General features: G+C 44.0%; 1 protein-coding gene across 1 annotated transcript in view; it reads right to left on the bottom strand.

Moving 5' to 3' along the window:
* The window catches only part of ADAMTS16 (ADAM metallopeptidase with thrombospondin type 1 motif 16), a 158,769-nt gene extending 137,368 nt beyond the window's left edge, over positions 1 to 21,401 (bottom strand). Inside the window, exons 1-3 of the mRNA XM_057709433.1 lie at positions 21,270 to 21,401; positions 21,078 to 21,183; positions 14,263 to 14,588 (exon numbers count right to left, since the gene is read on the bottom strand). Of these exons, the coding sequence (XP_057565416.1) occupies positions 14,263 to 14,588; positions 21,078 to 21,183; positions 21,270 to 21,401 (564 nt within the window). The remainder of the gene's footprint in view (positions 1 to 14,262; positions 14,589 to 21,077; positions 21,184 to 21,269) is intronic.
* Positions 21,402 to 21,933: the final 532 nt, after the last annotated feature.

Consider the following 21,933-nt stretch of genomic DNA (forward strand, 5'->3'; position numbering starts at 1 on the left):
ACTCTTTATTTTATTACCTAATGATGACCTGCAAAGGGAATAGTCAAAACTCCCCCAGCTTCAGTTAGAGAGAATCTCTGCAACTAAAACAAGTTTATAGCTCCTCTGGCTGCTGCAGGGGGGGATACGAAGCCAAGATGTAAGCTATTCTGGGCACTTTTCTCATTTATGATACCTTGTAAGCACAAAGTCATCTCCCAGGTGTTGGGAATGGACAACTTTCTTTCCCATGTGTGGGCATCAGCAACGCTTCTAAAAAGTGCATAAACAGCGCTCTTGCATTTTAAATTGCCTGCTTAAATGGTATGTCTTTTAATCATCCTAAGTGCTTTCAATAAATCACCCAAAAAGTTTTAGTGTAAATACCAATGAAAGGATTCTACTCCTATTCCCATCCTATCTGTGGGTCTTCTCTGAAAGTCAGTGGAACTCCACCTCTGGGTCCTTTAACTTCACTTGAATTTGCTTGCATGACAATGTGTGTGGTCACCTTCTAATTAGGTTTTAATCTGCATTTCATAGCTTAGTAATGGGGGAGGGGGTTTCTGAGAACAGATACTTGCTCAACTCCTACTAGAAACCCTGTGCTGAGGCTTTTCATATATATGTTGTCTCACTCAATCCTCATGTGACCCTATGAGGCCAAGATTATCTACAAATTAAAGAAACCAAAGGACAGTGGTGAACCATTTGGCTAGCACTAAGAGAAGTTAGAACTGAACAAGACTTGTGTGATTCCACAGGCTACGTTTTTCATTTGATTTCCCATTTTCCTATCTTAAGAAGTCATTTTACTCTTTCTTATTTGAATGTCTGTCTAAATAGGTATCGTCCTTCACACGTGAATTCATGCTTTTTCCTTCACTTACTGGTCTGGAAAACTACCACGGCCCTTAAACTGAGCTGCTCCAAAGTGCTATTCACTAGCTTGCTTCTGGATTTTGATAAAACAATTGTTAATGTTTATGTTATCTTAACTAACTAAACAAAGTAAATATGAAAAAAATTTTTATGGTTTTATGAGAACCCTGGAAGTTAATACAGAATACATTAGCTGCATTACGTTTTGTGAAGGATTCATGGAGGGAAGAAAATCCTTTCTCAGAAACCGTCATGTGTGATAGGCAATCCATCCTGGTCATAAGCTTAATAATTAAAGAAGACATATGTCCAAGAAGCTGAGACACAGCAACTGCAATGTCTCTATGCTCGTGTAGCAGGCATAAAGAGCTAAGAGGTGGATGAATGACATTTGGTTTCTTAAATTGTATTTTATATAAATTATACCTTTTTGCCTAAGTATATTGCAGTGTTTCTTTTATAGAATTTGTTTAGAGATACTCTCAGTCATTAGAAAAGTTACTCATATGGTTGGGACTGCGAAGTGTTCACTTGCTGATGGGCTTTTCTGAGACTACTTGAATGTGAATAGCACTTGCTCTGTTCTTTGTTGCTGTGGAAATCCACTCCCAGGGCCTCAGCAGACAGGTTAGGATCTGTGTGGTTCGTGGGAAATGCATGCTGTCCAAACTCAACTTAGAGCCATTTCTAGACAGAGCTTCTCACAGTCACTGCACCGTCTCTCTGGAAACAGGAACTTTCTGCAGCAGAGCTGGAACTAGTATCTGAAACCAGGATCCTTTATCCATCCATCCATTCATCCATCTGTCCATCCATCCACCCATCCATCCATACACACACCCCTCCACTCATCTATCTAGCTCCTTCCAAGGACCAGGAACACTGCGGGGTACTCTGATCCTTAAAGGATTCTGACAGTTAGCACTACCCTTAGGATGCTGACTATTTATTGGGAGAAAGGGGAAAATACTAAACCAGTAACCAAAATAAGAATTAAATTGGGATAATTCCTTTCAAAGAGAAAAACAAGTTGAGTCATGAATGTATTGCAAGGGAATCTGCCCTGGTCTGCAGCATCAGAGAAGTACTCATGGGACTGTCTTTCCAAATGATGCTTAACTAGAAGAAGAAGGATGGGAATTGTGTTCCAGGCAGAAGGAACAGCATCTGCTAAGGCCCTGATGGGGTGAGGAGCTCAGCCTTATTTTGAAAGAAGTAAGTTGGTGCCACTCGAGCCTGGAGAGGTTCCCCTATGAAGTTGAAGTTGCAGGCAAGGGCAGACCCCAAGGGCATCATCAGCCATATGGAGGATGTGGGGTTTCCCCAGAATGCAACAGGCACATAAAGAGTAAGGGGATGAAGAGATCAGAACTATGCTTTTCAGCCTCCACTGAGGTTGCTCTCTGAAGGGAAGTAGGAGAAGGGCAGGAGGTGGCCTCATCTTTCATGGAACGGACTCTGACCCCCTCCTTCTCCAGGTCTCTTCACAGTTCCCAGGACCCAACTTGAACTACCATGCATGGAGGCCCTGGCTACTTCTGAAGCCTTATCAAAACTAAAAATCTTCTTTCAAAGTGTTCCCAACACGTATAAATTTAAATACGGCCTTATCGCATTTAAGGGGCAGTCCCCACTTTTTCACCCAAGAGAAAAGGATACAATGTATTCACATGAAAATTTAATCCATGATGAAATGAAATGATCCTAAAGTCATCATGGCAAATATTTTTCTCAGGCTTTGCATACTGAAAGAAATCACCAATTACTTAAACTACATGTTACTTTACATGTCTTACTCCAAATTTCTAATGTTTTAAGGGATGGAGTAACTGGTCATTGCCTGCTGAAGCTTTCTGTCATTTTAGTACCATTTTTTAACTAAAGGCAGCCAGTTATTTTAACATCGTCGTAAATCTGGTAACAGTGTGTAGTTTTTTTGTTTGTTTTTTAGTTTGTCTCAGTTTAATTTTTGTTTCAAAAGTGGTAACTATCAACATTTTGACAGTGCATACCTTACTAGATACACCCATTTACTGTCAACTATACAAAAAAATAAGAATCCTGCCTGCATTTCTTTAGATTGTGATTTTCAAATGAGATATTTTTATTTAGTTTTCCTATGGTTTCACAGAAATAGAGTATGAAATTAGCACCGATTTTGCTACTCATTTAAAATAGTGGATTTACTTAATTTAATGTCTTTAAAACACATGTCGTTCTTGAAAAATTAGAGACAAATCCTTGAGGAGTGAAAAATATGTGCACTAAAGGACAAAGGATGAGTGCTGCTATTAGACAAAGGAATCAAAATTAGTAAAAATGACACAAACTTGGGATAACAGGGGACTGGAGTGCAGACAGAAGAGCAAATGCAAGGAGTGGCTTCAGATGAGTTTTGAGGCTCAGGGAGCCTGAGAGTGGGGGGGGGGGGGGATTACTGAGCATGGCTGTCGTCCAGAACAAGCAAAGACAAGACTCCACTGCACGTAGACATTCACTTTGATACCGAGCCTGGCCTCAGCCCTAAGATGACGATGCTCCAATGTCTCCTTCGTGAGCGGTTTGGAGCAGCCATCCCCAACCTTTTTGGCACCGGGGACCGGCTTCGTGGAAGACAGTTTTTCCATGGACGGGGAGGGGGTGGTTTCGGGATGATTCAAGTGCATTACATTTATTGTGCACTTTATTTCTATTATTATTACATTGTAATATATAATGAAATAATTATACAACTCACTATAATGCAGAATCGGTGGGAGCCCTGAGCTTGTTTTCACTTGCCACTCACGGATAGGGGTCTGATGTGAGTCTGCCAGCAGCTGACTTGTCGTGGTCTCTGTGCATTCAGACCTCTCTGCTGATGATACCGTGGATCTGCAGCCGCTCCCCAGCGCTAGCATCTCTGCCTCAGCTCCCCCTCAGAGCATCAGGCATTAGATTCTCATAAGGAGTGTGCAACCCAGATCCCTCACATGCACAGTGCACAGTAGGGGTCACACGCCTAGGAAAATCTAATGCCACCACTGATCTGACAGGAGGCGGCGCTCAGGCAGTGAGGTGAGTGATGGAGAGCGGCTGTAAGTACGGGTGAAGCTTCGCTCACTCGCCCACCGCTCACCTCCTGCTGTGTGGCCTGTGCCTAACAGGCCACGGACTGGTACCAGGGTTGGGGACCCCTGGTTTAGAGTAACCAAACTCGCAGGTGCTAAACACACACACACACACACACACACACGAGCCCCTGAGTGTCACTTTTTATTCCTGTGTAATAAATCATGAAATACCATTTCCAAGCCTACTGAGGAAATGCTGTGCTGCTTCTCCCTCCAGGCAAGCTACACACCGGACTTAATTTTAACCAAGTCAAGGACAAGGGCAAGAACAGCCCATCATAGGGGAGGAATGTCTGCGTGCACAGGGTCTGACAGCTCCATCCCCTTACTGGAATAAGCCTGCCATCAGGCCTGGTGAGGTCTATTTCTTAAGGGCTAGCCCCTTCCCGAGATAGGGCTGGGATGTCCCTGCTATTTTAGCTTTTTGTTTCTCCTCCCCCCACCCCTTCAAACCAGTGGCTGTGCAAATGATTTTTGTAAAGCACCGGAATTCCAGTGTCTCCATTAAAGAATAATTTGTTGAATACACTTTTATTGAGGGCTTTACTATGTGTCAGGCGCTATTGAAAGTGTTGGGGATAAAACAAGAAAAAGTCAGACATAAACACCTGCTATGCTTTCAATTTTTAGCATGGATAGCCTACTGGTATTAAGAAACCATCCTCAGCTCCTAACTCCCCTTTTAAATTCTGTTTTGTGATATTGGGGCTGGAACTCTACAAACCCTATTTCTGCTTTGCCCCCAATCTCTGTTCACCTCTGCCAATAGCCAACATAATGAGGGAATGGACAGAAAAAGACCTTGTTCCTTCCTGTCTGGCCCCTGTGGACTTCCTATCTGCCCCCCTGTGCATTTCCTATCTCTTCCTCATGGATTTCCTGTCTGTACCCTGTGGGTTTCCTGTCTGCCCCCAGGGACTTCTTGTCTGCACCCTGTGGACTTCCTGTCTGCCCCTGTGGACTTCCTGTCTGTCCCCGTGGACTTCCCTTCTGTCCCTGTGGACTTCCCATCTGCTCCCTGTGGACTTCTGGTCTGCCCCCCTGGACTTCCCATCTGCCTGTGTGGACCTCCCATCTGTCCCCGTGGACTTCCTGTCTGTCCCCATGGACTTCCACTCTGCCCCCTGTGGACTTCCCGTCTGTCCCTGTGGACTTCCGCTCTGCCCCCTGTGGACTTCCCATCTGCCCCCTGTGGACTTCCTGTCTGCCGCCTGTGGACTTCCCGTCTGCCCAACATGGACTTCCTGTCTGCTTCCTGTTCCTGTCAAGTGGCAGTTCGTTCTAATAACAGCAGCTGGTCACAGTTTACAGTTGACTTAAAAAACCAGCGGCAAGATGCTCCCTCCCATCCCGGCACCAGTTGGCCTGCTCCTCCTGCTGAGGAGTTTGAGCCTAGCTCCAAGTATCTCGGTTTTAATAACCGCAGCTTCTTCCCTGGCGCCTCAGCTCTAGGTCCAGTGGCTGCTTCCTGCACGTGCTATCCTGTGATGTCGGGGTATTTCTTCTTCCTTTTTCAGTTCGTTAACAGCGAGAGTGCATTGTACTAATTCTCTCTTCTCAATTAAGCTGTATGGTTTCTGTTTCCTAACTGGGCTATGATTAATACAGATCATGGTAAATACTGAGTAGAAAAATAAAGCAGGGAAGGCAAGAGGAAGTATGTGTAGAGGGGGATAAACAGGTGATTGTAGATGAGGGGGGATCAGGGCGGTCCTTATGGTGAGAGTGACGTGAGAAGAAGAAAAACGTTCCATGTGCGTTAAGCAGGCACAGGGAGGCTGCTCTGGTTGGACCCCAGGCAAGACAGCATCTTGCTTTAAAGAGCTTGGTTTCCTCTGGGCTCCTCGTTTACTCTCTCTGGCCTGGACTTTCTCTTAAATGACCACTCTCTAAAAAGTAGGTTTCAAGGTGTCCTTGCGCTTTGCAAAATGCCAGACTTGCGTCATCCCTTGGAGGAAACAACCGCAGGGATCACAGTCCTGCCCCTCCAAGGGGCTCGTATGGCTGTTCTCGGGCTAACCTTGGCCGTGAAGAAAATCCTGGGCATGCTGGCTGTGGAGGTGAGCCTCACAGCAAATATTCTACTGGCCACAGCGAGTGTCCATATGAGAGCTGCCGCACAGAGAAGCATGTACTTCCCGACACAAGGGCATCGAGAGCACCAAACACTGCCCAGAGGGAAGCCTGCCACCCTGTCCTCTCCCCAATGCTACTTGCCCCACAGCTCCGCACCAAGGACTCCCTTGCTTTATCTTTAAAGTCTCTGGTACATAGTCCAACATTTAAAGTCTTCAATTGACTCCTCACTATCATGAAAAGTAATAGCATCCAGTTTGTTTCAATGAAAATATCGCTGGACAGATCATCTAAAGGCATACATCCTAGACCTTCCTGAACCCTACTTGGCTTTGTAATGTTGGCCAAGCCACTCCAGGTTCATTGCTTTGATTCTCAGGTTCATCACTTGAAAAATAAGGGAAATGGAACAAAACCATAGATTTTATACTTAAACATATCCAATCATCTCATTTCTGTTTACAATTAATGGTTATCTAATAGAAAAGTCTGGTCACATCAAGTATAAAATATTATCTTAGATATGTTACTTTGATCTAGTTCTAATAATGAAACACATTCCATTCTGTCAATTTAAAGATTTATACTATATTTATTCTTAAGTAATCAGCAGAAATTTATGTAATGATTCAGTACTTTCAGTTAGTTCCCCACGTCCACCTTTTAAATTTCTTAATAATCAATAGCTTTGGCCATGCTTTACCCCAAAACCTTATTTTTCTCTACAATTTTCCTGTATGCCTCCTAAGACTGACCTATTTTCAACTGGTATGCCATCACTGGCCTTCTCAGATAGTGATACTTTTCTTTTAAAACTCATATTAGTCCTTCTAACCATCTTCTGTGTTGGTTCTTCCTTTCTGCTCCTGTTTTATTTTCCGGTTCAAGAACACTTCTTAAAGTCAGTTGAAAATTTGGCAACATTTCAGACAGTTGCCTAGGATTTATTGGGTGCTTTAGGAAAAATCTCAATGACTAGAGTTTCCAGAGAATCCCTGGAGTTTGTGTCTGGAAATAAAACCTAGTACAATTCAAACCAGGGCCCCAAGTAAGTCTTCAACCAAGTGAGGGAATTCTCAAACTGAACTGAGAACTGTTTCCAACACTACTGAAAACAAGAGAATAATTAGATTTTAGGAGAAGTGGTGTGTACCCTATGCATTATTGCCTTCACAAATTACACAAGAGGAACTAAAATTCATGCCGATTTTGTACCAAGAACAGATGATAGATTTGATATTGTTCTTTTTTTTTTCTGGTAAATTATTAATCCAAGTACAGAACTTGCATGAAATCCTTTAAGAAAATCTAATCCTGTTACATGCAACACAAAATATTTCCAAAGAAACCTCATTTAAGGTATTGACAATGGGAGTTTTTAAAAATAGTTTGTCAGAAATCTTATTGATTAGACCATTTTTGAATAAACTGTGCTTCAAAAGAAAATTTAGATTATTTGACATTAGCCATGAAAGGAAATTACATGAAATGAATTATAAAATGAATTTTATATTTATACGTATCATTAAATAGAGGTCGAGAAGATGTATTTTTTGTTTGTTAGTTTGAAATACAGTCATTCATTGCAAGAAAAAAGAGAACTTGGTTAGTATTAACAGGAATTTGGGGATACAGAGATGAATAAAACAATATCTCTTCAAGAACTCACAGTCTGGTATAAAGAAACAAACCTGTAAATAAATAATTATGGAATTAATTCATGTATATTAATAGAAGGGCCTTATATATTAAAAATGGGCCCACTACATTCAGAGAGGGCTTGATGCTGAGGAAGGTGGCATTGAGGTGGAAGCCAAATGAGAACATCATTACACTTTAGAGAGTATTCAAGGATGATGCAATGGAAATCCATGTAAATGATCTTGTAGGTCCCTGTAGTGCAACAATGACCTCATGTTCAAGGGAAGCAAAATGGTATTGTGATTTAAAGTGCTGGTTCTGAAGTCAGTCATCTTAGGTCAAAATCTCACTCCTTCAAGAATTACCTTGGGAATCATCTGTAAAATGGGGATAATAAAATAGCTTTGGGCAGTTATTTGCAAAATATGCTAATAATAGCATCTAGCAGAGACTGACTTCCAGAATGGCAGTGTAAGGAAAGTGAAAAATCCTTTCTCAAATGAAAACAACCATTTGCCTGATGAAAATTAAACACACACACCCACCCACCATTTAAAGTCTCTGGAAACTGTCCTAAGGACATAAAAAATAGAAAATCTTTTCTTATATAGGTTATCACAGAATATTGAGTCAAGTTCCCTGTGCTATACAGTAGGTCCTTGTTTGTTATCTATCTTATATATAGCAGGGTGTGTGTGTGTTCATCCCAAGCTTCGGATTTATTCTCCCATACTCCAGTTAAAAAAAGTGGAAAATCATCTAATGAATTAAATTGAGTAAATCTGTAAAAGAATGGTAAAATTTGGTGGCATCTGAGCCATGGTTTCGTCACATGCTCACCTTCTCCCCTGCTCAATGTGACAGAGCTCTATTCTAGGCATATTCCAAAAAGACCAGGGCTCCCTATCCCCTCAACACCCATTCCAGGGCTGTATTTTCAAGTCAGGAGAAACAAGGCACCAACATCTCTTATCCCTTCAGTTCTATATTGCAGAAGTTCTATTCCAGACAGGCATGGCCATGAATTCCCTCCTGCTAAGCAGTCCCAGCTCATAGGATGGAAGCTCTACTCCAGGCTCAGCAGGCTGAGAATAATGGATCCCTGAACATAGCCAACTCAGAACCTTTGTAAGGTAGAGGTTTCAAGCCAGGAAGTAAAATCAGAGAAGACCAGGAACTACTGTTCCCACAGAGCTCCATTCATAGAGTAGGGGTGTCACTTTGGGAGGAGACGTATGCTATCAGTCTTAGCTCCTGTTTCGTGGCACACACATTTTGCCCAGGAGAAACAAGCACTACAAATAAGAAGCTCACTCAAAAGAAATGATTGTGTTTGGAACAGTGTGTGAAAGTTCATGCCTAATCGCACTGTCAAAAATGACAGGTATCTTACTTGTTAGTAATTGAGAGAAGCAGGTTGCTCATGGCACACATAACAATAAGCAGAACAGTGCACTGACTAGAAGTCTAGCAGAGGGACTTGGGGAGAAAGACAAGAGGAACCCTCCTGGTGTTGGAGGAGTCTCAAAAACTGGCAGCATCCTAACCCTGCAAAGCACTTCTATAACCAAATCAGACTGTGGAGGAATTTATGTCCGAGCATGCTGGAAAAACAAAATGCAATCACCTAGCCGTTAGTGTGGGGTAATAGCTGGTTGTGATACCAATAGAGGCAGATCACATAGGCTCTCAGAAAGACTGTGCACATGCCCTAGGTTGCACTCTCTGAGAAGCAACATTGGAAGCTGCATGCTGCAGGGAAAAATGACTTCACTGAGTGAGTCATGAAGCAAGTAAGAAAGAAAACAGCAGCAACAAGCACTGGAGTGGTGGTATGTGGTCAATCTTTCAGAACCTGGAGTTGCTAAAATATATTATAATGTTAAGTATTCAGCAAAGTAAATCATGAGACATGCAAAGAAACAGAAAAGTGTGACCCATACACAGGAAAAGAAAAAGGCAATGGGAACGGCTTCTGAGGGGACCCAGATGTTTAACTTAGTAGACAAATACTCCAAAGCAACTATTATAAATATGTTCAAAGAACCAGAGGACACTGTCTCAAAAGAACTAAAGCAAGGCCTAATAGCAACAACTCATAACATACATAATAAGAGAAATCATAAAAAGAACCAAATTAAAGTTGAAAAGTATAATATCCAAAATAAAAAAAAAAATTCTACAGAAGCTTAACGGTAGTAGAAGCTTAACAGAAGCTTAACAGAACTGCCAGAAGAGAACCAGTGAGCTTGAAGATCAATCAATTGATATTATACAACCTGAAGCACAGAGAGGAAAAAGAATGAAGAAAAATGAATGGGATCTCAGAGAAACATGCTACATGATTAAGCACACCAACATAAGAATAGCAAGAGTCCCAAAGGAGAGGAGAGAGAGAAAGAAGCAGAAAAAACATATTTTAGGAAACAATTCTCAAATAGATTGCAAATTGAGGAAAAATATTAATATGAACATTCAGGAAGCTCATATAATTCCAAGCAGAATAAATACAAAGATCCCCCACCTATACACATCACAGTAAGAATGTTGAAAGACAAAGACACACTGAAAGCAGCAACAGAAAAACAATGCTTTGAGTATAACAAAACTACAATAAGGTAAACAGCAGACTTCTTAACAGAAACAATGGCAGCTAGAAGGCGGTAGGATGAAATATTCAAAGTGCTGAAGGAAAAACAAAACAACAACAACAACAACAAAACTGTCAACCAATAATCTCTACCTAGCAAATCAAAACCACAGTGAGATACCATGTTATATCCACTAGGATGTCTATAAGAAAAAAAAGATGGACAAGAACAAGTGTTGTCCGGAATGTGGAGAAACTGGAACACTTCTACATTGCTGGGCAGATGTAAAATGGTGCAGCTACTGTGAAAAACAGTTTAGAATCTCCTAAAAGTTTAAGCATAGAGTTTCCACATGATCCAGTAATTACAATTCTAGGTATATACTCAAGAGAAATGAAAGCTTATGTCTACACAAAAACCTATATCCAAATGTTCACAGCAACATTATTCACATAAGCAGAGAGTGCAAACCATGTCCATCAACTGATAGACATTAAAATAAAAAGTGGCATATGTACACAAAGGATTATCATTTACCAATAAAAATAATGAAGTCTTTAAACATGTTACAGCATGGATAAACCTTGAACATGGTATACTAAGTGAAAGAAGCCAGTCACAATAGACCACATATTGTATGCTTCCAGTTATCAGAAATGGCAGATTAGGCAAATCTATAAACTCAGAAGGTAGACTAATGGGTGCCTAGGACTGATGAGGGTTTGAGAGAAATGGGACGGACTGGACTGTACAGGGTTTCTTTATGGGATGATGTAAATATCTGAAATCAGATTGTGGTGATGTTTGCACAACTCAGGGAATATACTAAAAAACAATGAATTATACATTTTCAAGGCGTGAAACTCTATAGTATGCAAATTTATATATCAAAAAATAAATAAATATCAATTCTATCTTAAAGCTGTTAAAAAAGAGTACCTATCTCTTAGAGTTATCATTAGGCTGAGATAATCAATGGGAAGCTATTAGGCAAGTATCTGGCAAATGACATTCACTAAGTTATTACCGTTCCTTCTGCTGCTCTCATTGATCATCATTGTTTCTTATGCTGTAATTAGCCCCTAAGTCTATCCACTATTTAACAAGTATTGAAAAGCACCAACTGTACGACATACATTTATATGCTTGTGATTGGTAATCAGAACAGATATGTCATGTCATTTTGGTACAGACACACGTATAACAGATCCTATTTTTTAATTAACCTTCTTTTAGCAAAATGAGAACTATCTTGAGTCAATCTACTTGGTGGCAATACCAGCATGACTCTAGAAATCATTTTAGGGCTTACAGATCTTATTTCGTTTACTACACTCGGCCTTCATATACAAATACTAATCTCTGAACACTCACGGATGGTGTTATCAAGGCTTCCATGAACTCGACAGATGTTCACAGTATTCCCCGAGACTGCCTGTTACTCCTCCATTCACGGGCACCACATCCCAATTCTACAATAAGGACGCAGCTTGGACAGTATTTCCTCCAGAAACCTACCCTGACGTGGCTGCCTCTCACCGAGGTAGGGTGAGGCATCTTCATTTTGGTTCTCCTGGCATCTGTATTTGTCCTTACTTTATCACTCCGCAGTAAAATCGCCTATTCCTTGATTCTCTCATCAGACAATACACTCCTTGGACCCAACGCGGACAGGCTCCAGCGAGAGACACTTCTGAAGCACATGAGATTCTCTACTCATATGCGATTGAAAGTAAAATGCTCATTTTAGTTTTGTCTTTCTTCTTTAAGAACATATATTTACTATAAACTAGAACCACACCCCTGACTCCTATCAGATAGCTGAGTCATCTAGAAACCCAATTAAAAAATGCTTAACTGAGAGCTACCTGGAACTTTAATGAGAACTTGAAAGAACCAAGAACAACAATGATAACAAAAAGGAACCATCACCTAATGTAAAAGGTATGCTATTTTTCTTCATGTGTTAACAGATTTGAAAGAAGAGGGATGAGGCAACCATCACTCAGGAAAGAATAACAGACTTGGCAGCTACTTGAGGGACATTTCCATTAAATCATTTTATTATCTGGCTAAAGACAGAGGACTTCTTAATCCTCCCTTTTTCTTCCTTAAAATGCCTATGATTTGTCCCATCACGCGGCAAATGCCCCTGAATCTCCCACTCATAAGTCTAGCTGAGGTCATGTTTGTAGTGACCATCTACAGACAAAATAGCACTGACGTTGGAATTCACTTATTGGGAAGACTCATGGTAAAAGCACACAGCTTTCTATTCCAGTCCCCAAAATATTACATTCCAGTGTTTATTTTCCAAGGGAGTCTTTTCTCTGTTCGTCTCACTTCTTTATCTTTCATGTAGTTGTCATTTACAGCTTTCGCTGTTAATTCCCATTGAGTTCAAAGAGAGCCAGCAATCTCAAGCTGCTGGCAGCCAACTCTATTCACGGGACAGCCTCCAGGGCCTAGCTCAGCCGTCACGGGGAAGCCCGGGCTCCCAGAGACCAGGGGCACCCACGAGCCTGCACCCCTGCTGGGTTAATGCAGGCAAGCACCTCGCCCAATTGCCACAAACAAACTCTGAAGCACACGGCACATCTCCCTACTGCACAGACGGCTTCCATGTCTGGTCTGAGCCTTTGTTGAAGAAAGCCAAGGAAGAGGCATTGTCCTTTAGTGCACTGCCTGAAGAGTTCCAGCTCTTTCATCAAGGAAGATCTACTTTTCTTGAGAGAGCATGGGAGAAACCGACCACACCGTCTTCATGCTTAACAAGCATGCCAAATCACCGCCACCCCATCCTCGGCAGTCCCCCACTGTGTCCCTCCTCACACAAAAAGCCTTTCACAAATGAAAGCAGATGTGAGCCCAGCCCATACCAAATTCCCGCTAAAAAGAAGAATGTCAATATTAAAAAAAAATGCACAGGATATAGCATTTGTACATCTTTAGTGTAGAAATACATACACACAAAATCCTTATGAGATGTAGACTCTGAATTCTGTCCTTCCAAAGTGGGAAAGGAATAAGACAGACTTAGATCATTTTCTGGAGATGTAACCAACGTTCAAAAATCTGGATGCCAATCCTTTCACATGAGGAAGACCTTACTGTTTTGACCACACATTTGTTTTCACTCTGCTGTTTGTTTCCCTCATCTGTGTCTGACTAATTAATGTGTGTCCAAGAATCTAAGCATTTACTAAGCTGTCCTTCCCCAAAATCATGGAAATATTTTAAGGAAAGTAAAAGACAAGCCATTAGGACTTCAGCTTAGGGCAGCCCGAGGGATTCAGGTACCTTCTCAACTTGACCTGATGCTCCTTACTCTAGGGTCCAAGCAAAGGGGACCACCTGAAGCATCTAAGGATGTTTAATTTAATGTTTAACTCAGATACTGAGAAAATGAAGAAAGCACCAATAGAATCATTAGCCCCATAAGACCAGCTCTGCCCTGCCATGGATTCATCACTGTGTTTGGAATGAATGCTCTAATTTGTAAATATGTTATCAACATCAGAATGACAGAAATAAAGTGCTTTCAAGCACATGGCCAAGCAGCTGAATACTACTGCTCTGTTCAAAATGAAGACATTCCTCCGGTGCTAGTAGTGACCAGAAAGTTAGAGCACCCAGTAAGTCAGAGTGAAACCATGCCCTAAGAAGTCAAAACCTTTGGACCTGGCCGTATGTCAGTTCTTAGGTACAGTTTTCAAACTGCAGTGCTCTGCCACGCTCACTGTAGACCAACAACAGCAAAAGACAGGACCTGGATGCTGTTTCCAAATGGGGAGAGGAAGCGGCCCAACATATTTTGAAAGTATTGCTTGGCAACTTTCCTCCTGCTTTGACAGAGCAAAGAAATCTGCACTGCAATAATGGGAGAACAAGCCAAAATACAAGGGAGATCTGGTCGCCTGCCCCCTCCCCCACATCCCTGTTCCCCCCGGCTCACGGCAGGCCCCAAGAGCTGTACTCACCAAACCTTTGCAGGTCGAAAGAGCCACTGAGGAATTTTTGTGGGATCGCAAGGAGCCTTGATAAAAACAGAAATCCTCAGGCGGGAAAGCCTGCACCGACCTAGTGGCCCCCTTCCCCAAAGTCTGTACGAGAAACCCAGGCGCCACCAGCTTGCTGGAAGTTTTCAGATCCAGGTGGAAGTCATGCCTGAAGCCTTTCAGCCGAAGGTGCAGAGAGTCAGCTCCGAGCTGGGCCAGCGCCCTTTTCCTCCTCTGGGGGTGTGTGATTTCGTGGGACACGTAGTCACCATTGTGGTCCACCTCGTAGGGAGACACCAGGTCATACTCTGAAAGCGACAGAGGGGGTGTGGCTGAGTAATTTCAGAATTCTGAAAAGGATCAGGACGTCTTTGAATATAATTTACTACTGGATGGTATTTTCACCCAGCAAAAAAGGATGGAGGAAACGTCAACATCCCCCCATCCTCAGATCCAAACTGTAGAATGCATAAAATCAGAGTTAAAAGGGAAAATCTTAAAAGGGGCTTTTTGGGAAAGCCCTGTGGACCCTATAATGTGTTATCAGCAATCCAGAAAATGCTACGACACTTCTAAGGAGAAGCAGATTACAGACTCAATGGGCTTTACGGATTACAGAGTAATCACTGTAGAGTAATTATAATAAGTCATCATGTTTATAGCGTTAACCATTCCTTTAGCCATACTGTCCTTTACCGACATCTTCAGTCCTTTACCGACATCTTCAGTCCACTGATAAGAAAGCTTAGCCTAGAAATAGTGATCATTTTTCAGAAAACATTTAAAAATACAAATATGATGGACATTCTTTGGCATTTAATGTTAAAATATTTAATTATTAAATCACTGAACTGCAGGAGGAAAGGCAGAATGCAGGCATGGTTAACGTCTGGAGATGCTCAGACGTGTCTTTGCTCGGAATGAAAACCCCTGCTGAGCCTCTGACCGGCCTGGGTTCCTGGCACTTGGTTGTATTTCGCACTTCAGGGCTGTTCAAAGCCATGCACCACGCTCTTCTTCCCATTCTAATTTATATTACACCAGGCTAAAACGTATTCAAATTAATGAGGTATTTTTAAAAAGTCAAGATAACCCCAAGGAGCTAAGCGATTTGGGGCACTCCTACAATCTCCTGGGCTTCCATCACAGACAGTCTCACAGCTCTGCGTTGGGGAGCATTTGTGTCTCTCCCCTCTCTGTGCACAGTATGGTGAAAACACGCGTAGCTCCACCAGAATCCTGGGCGGTGGCCCTCTGCTGCCTTTCTGGAAATTTTGTAGCTATCTTCTCCAAAGAGGTTCCTCCCTTCTTGCTTTATTTTTCATGGCTTTGACCAGGATTCTTTCTTAATACATTATCTCTGCCATCCAGAGGTCAGGGAGAGGTTGTTTCTGGGTGGGCAGGACAGAAGGTGGACCAGAGACCTAGGGGTGGACTTTACTCCAAGGGTCGTATCTTCCTGCAGTGCCATGTTCTAAACTTGAACCTGGACTTTTAGACCATGAGAAGGTAGATGAGTCAAAGCTGAGGTTACAAAATATTTTAGTTAACAAGCTATTAGCTTGGTTTCTACCTTTCAAATATTTACCCATGCCCGGTGTGTGTCTCTATCAGCATGCCAGCGACAGACCTGCACACCTCTGGAGAGGGCCTGCTTCCTAGCCTGCATTTTGTCTAGACGCCAGAAAATAACAAGCCGGCAAGACCCCAGGCTTCCTCCAAGCTTCCTCTGAGATGCCCTTGAAATGAACCTCAGGCCCGCACCCCAGAGGGCTAGCCTCACACTGAGGCGGACAGTCCCTGGAGACTCAAAACGAAATTTCCTCTTATGTGTATAACAAGACCTGGTTCCAAAATGCTCATCCTGATTCTAATGTCCTAAGAAACTATACATATTCCCTTTTTATTACCAATATATGGTCTCAGGAGACTGCTGTGTTGGATGCGTAATAACTGGGCCTTTAGCGTGCGTCGGACATACTTCTTGGAGTCACAAGATAAAATAAAACAGCGTACGACAGAAGTGCTGTTTGGTCATTCGTGAATAGTACTCGGGTATTTTTTCTGAAAAGAGACATTTTTCTTCACAACCAGAACTGCTGTGGTATAGGCACTTGTTCCCATGTCCCTGGGCTGTCCCGGCAGGGATCTGAAGGGTTACACTGGAGCGGAGCAGGTGGCAGCCTGGGGATGTCATTAAAGGCACGTGTTTAGCTTTGGGAGTGGCAGAGAAGGCCACGGAGGGAAAGGCACTGCCCAGAGTCCCCTGTGCTGAAGCCCATGGCACGGTGAGAATCAGAGGCCCGACGGCCACCCCATCAGGCAGCAGGATGACCAAAAGCTTGGCGATGGCCTGTTTGAGCCCAGGCTTCCTGCTTCCTCAGGTCAAGGGCTTTGATGTCAACCCCTCCAGGGTCATTCCTGGGCCCACAGGCCTTTCTGCCCCCCCCACCCCCCGGACCCCATGCAGGTAACTGGTGAGCTAGGGCCCACGCATATTAGACAGGCAGCGGGTTCTGGCTGGCAACTTGACAACCAACCTTTGAAATACATATCAAAGCAGGGCATGTGTGTCTGCTAAGGCAAAATACATTGAGATTATTTCAAATATTACTTAGGAAAACTAGAAAGTGAAATAAATCTGGTAAATTCTATGCAATGATAAAAAATGGGGGGAAACAAATTAGGAATTAATGAGCCTGGTATAAGTGTGTGATCACAGTCTGTCCCAGCCACTCCTAAAAAAAAAACTGAAAAGCATTTGCTTATTTAGTTTGCATTTTCCCAAACCCAGCTTTCTGGACTCAGGGAAAAGCTGGTGTGATGTGGTCATGTGAACACCTTTCTTCCTGCCCCGTGGGCTCTCGGGGAGTGCTTGCACCTCACACGTGCCTGTTTCCATCCCAGCAGAGGCCGTGGAATAAGGACAAAGCATGTGGACTGTTCCAAGCACGGGCTAATGAGCAGGTTTATTGCACACAAAAAGATGGTTACCATTAAAAAAATCAAATTGTTCCCAGAGGACACAAAGCCATGTTCTTATGACCTTTACTTTGGAGGACATACACTCTTTATCCTTTTTTGGGGAAGGATGACATCTAATATCTATTTTTTAAAGTAACAACTTTTTAGCCTCTTGCAGAAACACACCTAGCGTTGTGTGTTTCATATATCTTTCACAACCAGCTATGGGTGGGGGTAGGGGAAGAGGCTGGTTGACAGCGTTTGTTAATTTCCCTGGTATAAATTCTCCCACCACGGCTGATTTCAATTACCCACGTGACATCACGGAACATGGAGTTTAGACGTTTGCATGGTAGCATACCGTTATAAAGTATTTCCACCATACAGAGGCAACAGAGGCAAATAACCTCCAGAGGATAGACAACCGTGAAACTTAAAGAACTGGGAAATGATGAGTTTTTCAATGTTTTAATCTTGTTTTTAATATGATTTATTTTGCTGTAAGTGTACCTATTTTGATTTTCAACAAACCAGCTCACAGAATTCCTGCCAAGGTAACAATGAACTCTGGAGATCTGGCCCGAGTCTGCCCCAGCACTCCAGCTCCAACCACTGCAAAGCCACTCACTGTAACCAGTCACAATCCCTTCTGGGAGTGAGGGTGAGCATGGGTGAAAATGTAGTCTCAGCAGGGATGCTACCCCTCCCCCACCCCCAGGAGACACTTGGGATGTCTGGAGACATTTTGGTTTTCACAAAGCAGAAGGGGATAGTGGTGTTTGGGTAACATAGTGGGTGAATCTGGGGAGGCTGCTACACATTCTTCCATGCACAGGACAGGCTTCCACAACAAAAGGTCAAAAGTGCCAAGGTGGAGAAACCCTCATTTCATCAAAGAGCAGTCCTTAGTGTCAACTATGCACTGTTGGTTATGTATAAATGCATGTGAAAGGGGTCATAGCTAAAGAATTCAATGAATGAGCAAAGTAAGCATAGCTTCTCCCCAAGAGCATTGAAAATACTCCGAGAGAAGGCAAAATATCATTGCTGTAAAATGACAACTTCAAACTAACCCTGAGCTTATGTTTTAAGATTATCATCCCCCAAACTTTTGGCTTGTGATTTGAAGAAAAAAAAAAATTAGTGAGTTCCTGATCCTTGAGAATCCCTGAAATAAGACCTTGGTCCTATACAGGCTTTTCTTAAGGGGAAGAAATTCACACATTGCGGCTTCAGTCAGCACCCTGATCTACTTGATTTCAAGAGGTGTTCTGACCACAGCATCAAGTCTAGGAAGACCCCAGTTTCAAGCTGAATGCACAAAATGAGGACCACTTGTGAGTGTGCTAGGGCTGGCTGGTACCAGCTTCAGAGAAGGGATTTTGCACATTGAGTCCTAACTGCATGTCCAATGGCATCCACGTTCATAGCTCAAGATCGGCCACCGTGGGAGTATTGGCCCCATGGGAACCAGCCACGTTACAAATCAGAGCCCCCGAGAATCTGTGGTTAAACATTTACAAGCACCTGCTGAGCCAACCTGCCTGCCCTGTCTCATGTTACGTGAATGTGTGAGTATAAATCAATATACATTTTAAATGCATACACACAAACACAGGTCCCTCATGTCCAACGAAACAAAGTTCTAAAGAACTTCTGACCCTTTACCTGGAAGCTTAACTTACTCTAGATTTTTAAAAGTTAACAAACTTGTGTTATGTCTTTGCTCTTAACAAGACCCGCTATTATTATGATTAAGGTAAATTTGTAGAAAAAGCATTCAAGCCTCCTGTTAAGGAAAAGCAATGCTCGATCAGCCAAAATGAGATTGGTGTACTGAATGTCTGAAAATAGAATCGATCTCAATGAAGTTACCTACTTTTGCCTCATAGAATATATGGAGGTCTCTGTCTTACTGCATAATTACTCCAGAACCCAGGAATACTGGCGATATAGGTTGAAATACGTGTTAAACAAACCTTATGGCCAAAGAGTTATTTCAAAGCCAGCTCTGGGTTTTGAAGGGATACCCAGACATCCAACAGTAAGAAAACTAACCCCAGCATCACACAAAGTCTATTTCACTCTGCTCTCCTAGGTCAAAAGAGGTAACACTGCTGAGCAGAGTCTTTTCTCTGGTCGTGTGGAAGCTATCCCCTGAAACCCACTCTCTCAACATTAGCCTTTTGTAACTGAAGACTCAAAACATCACATGGTGGGTGTGGAGGGTGTGGTGTGTCCACTAGGCTACAATCCCACTGATAATGGCTCGCATCTTCCCCTTGAGGTTCTGACCAAGCGAGCTAAGTGGTTGTCATGGGAATGCTGGGCTTGTGATCCCAGCTGAGCTGCCAGATTACTAGAGCCACACACCAGCCAGGCTGGAGTCTAGCCTGCAGGACCCTCCTCCCTGGGAGAAGGGCACACTTCAGCAGGAGGTCTTGGCCTCTCCTCCTGAAAGTGGTTCTCTACCTCTAATGCGCTTATCTCACGGAAAACCCTATAAATGCTGGGAAACACTCTGAAAATTCTCCTGAGAACTTCAGGAATTTTTATGATTTTAGAAAACTAAAATTTTCACAAAAATCTTATTTTTTTTCCAGTGGGGGAAGACAGCTAACCACAATATGAATAATCATAAGAGAAACACTAAAGAAGACAAAAGCAAGCCCAAGAAGGTGAGCTTTAAATAGATAAATATTTCTCTCTTGCAAATACACAGTGACAAGTAATTTTTAAACGTTTTCTATCACTTACATCTAGCGCCTTCTGGTGGTGGAGAAAAAGGTCCTACGTTCCTGCGTTCATCTGATTCATCACTTTATTTATAGACTCTTCATATAAGAGAATCTCATAAGGAAAGAATCTCAATAATTAATGCATATATTCAATGACTGTCTATAGAATTTTATCAAGATGAAGAAATTACATTCAGGAATTCTGAATTATTAACTCAAATTTTCTAGGTTTTCTGAAAATATGTTGGGATATCAAACATAGTTCTTCCTCTATAAGTCACTAATAACCATTGAGGTGGCAATTTGTTGTTGGAATTGATGCAAAGTACTCATATTACGCAACTGCCAATGGACTGGGTTCCGATTAAAAGCCAGGTAGCAACCAACGCTCCACACCTGCTTTCCTGTCCACCCTGAAGCCATTCAGGACAGACGGGACAGAGAGGTCCGTCCCCTGAGACATGAAATGATAAATGCCGCTTGCGGGCAGCGAAAGTAAAACCACACGTTGCAGAAAGATCAGACTTGTTTCTACGCCAGATCATGGCACAGGACTTGGACACTGCTTGTGACGTCACAAAATGCTAATTACGCATTCGCCAACCCTTGAAGAGCATTCCTTTGGATACTAAGGTGATAAATTACTGAGCAAAATGAGTGTCTTTTTGTCTTCTGCTCTGACAGTGAAGGATGTTCATTTTTAAAGGCCAGAGGGGGAACAGGAGGGGAGGGGACGAGGGGATGGAGAAAGGCTCATAGACTCTTTATAACTGCTTTGGTGTATACATTAACACAACTCCTAGATGATTTCTTCCTTCCTTAATTTTTTTTAATAAATATATTCCCTTGCTCTCTTCCCTAATGTTTATGGTAATAACGCTGGTAAGCCATTTCTGTTTTACAGAGAAACAGTATAAACATTGGTGAAAGTTGACTCAGAGGTGCTCGCTCTTACAGTTGGAAAGAAGCACCGCAGCATCTTGGAGAGAATTCCCAGAGTTAGGAACGTTCGCGGCACCTTGTAAACCAGCCTTTGGGGGTTACAAGCTGCGACACCGCAAGGATTCGAACCCCTCCCTCGCCCCGCGGACTTACCGCCCTTTTCCGCCCAGCCCGGCCACTCCGCGGGACCAGCGGGACGCCGGACACTCGGGCTCCCCGGCGAGGCCGCTGCGGGTCCCACGGCGCACGCAGGTGCCTGCTGGAAAACAGCGGCGACACCTCGGTGAGACGGGGGCTGCGCGAGGGGAGCTCCGGGGAACCCCGCCCCCGTAGCCGGGGACTCACCTGCACACCCACCTGCACCAGCAGCAGCACCCACAGCGCCGCGCAGCCGGGGGACCGCATGGCCGGGCTGCCCCGCGCGCCCCGCGCCCGCCGCCGGCGCTGCGCCCCTGCGGGGAGAACGCACGGCTCCATCCGAGGGCGCTCCGAGGGGCCCGGGGCCGCGGGGTGCTCCCCAGCCCCGCGGCCTTGCAAGTGGGCACCGAGGACCAACGCGGCCGGCGCGCAGGACGATGCCCCGCGGTGACTGCGCCGCCCGCGCCGGGGTTATTATTGAGGCTCCGCGCGGCGCGGAGGGCGGAGTGGCGGCCACGGCGGCGGGGGCGGCGGAGAACCCGCCCGCACAGTGGGAGAGCGGGGGAGGGGGAGGGCAGGAGAGGGGAGGGCGAGGAAGCGAGGGGGGAAGGGAGGGGGGAAGAGAGAGGCAGGAGAGGGGGCGGCGGGGTGGGGCGCGAGGGGAGGAGGACCGGGGATGGAACCCGGGCGCTCGCTGGCCCGCAGTTGGCGCCTCGCCGGCCGTCCCGGGGGCACGCGGGTGGAGAGGTGGCCGAGAGCCGGGAAGATGGTGGGGGGCGGTGAGCAGGTTGGGCCGCCGGCCCCGGGGCGCTCTGGACCTGCAGTCCGCGGCTGGCCTGGCTGGCACCTCGCCGCGCTGCGCCCCTCTCTT

The sequence above is a fragment of the Hippopotamus amphibius genome, chromosome 15 (assembly GCF_030028045.1).
Source record: "Hippopotamus amphibius kiboko isolate mHipAmp2 chromosome 15, mHipAmp2.hap2, whole genome shotgun sequence".
In the NCBI taxonomy this organism is placed as follows: Eukaryota; Metazoa; Chordata; class Mammalia; order Artiodactyla; family Hippopotamidae; genus Hippopotamus; species Hippopotamus amphibius.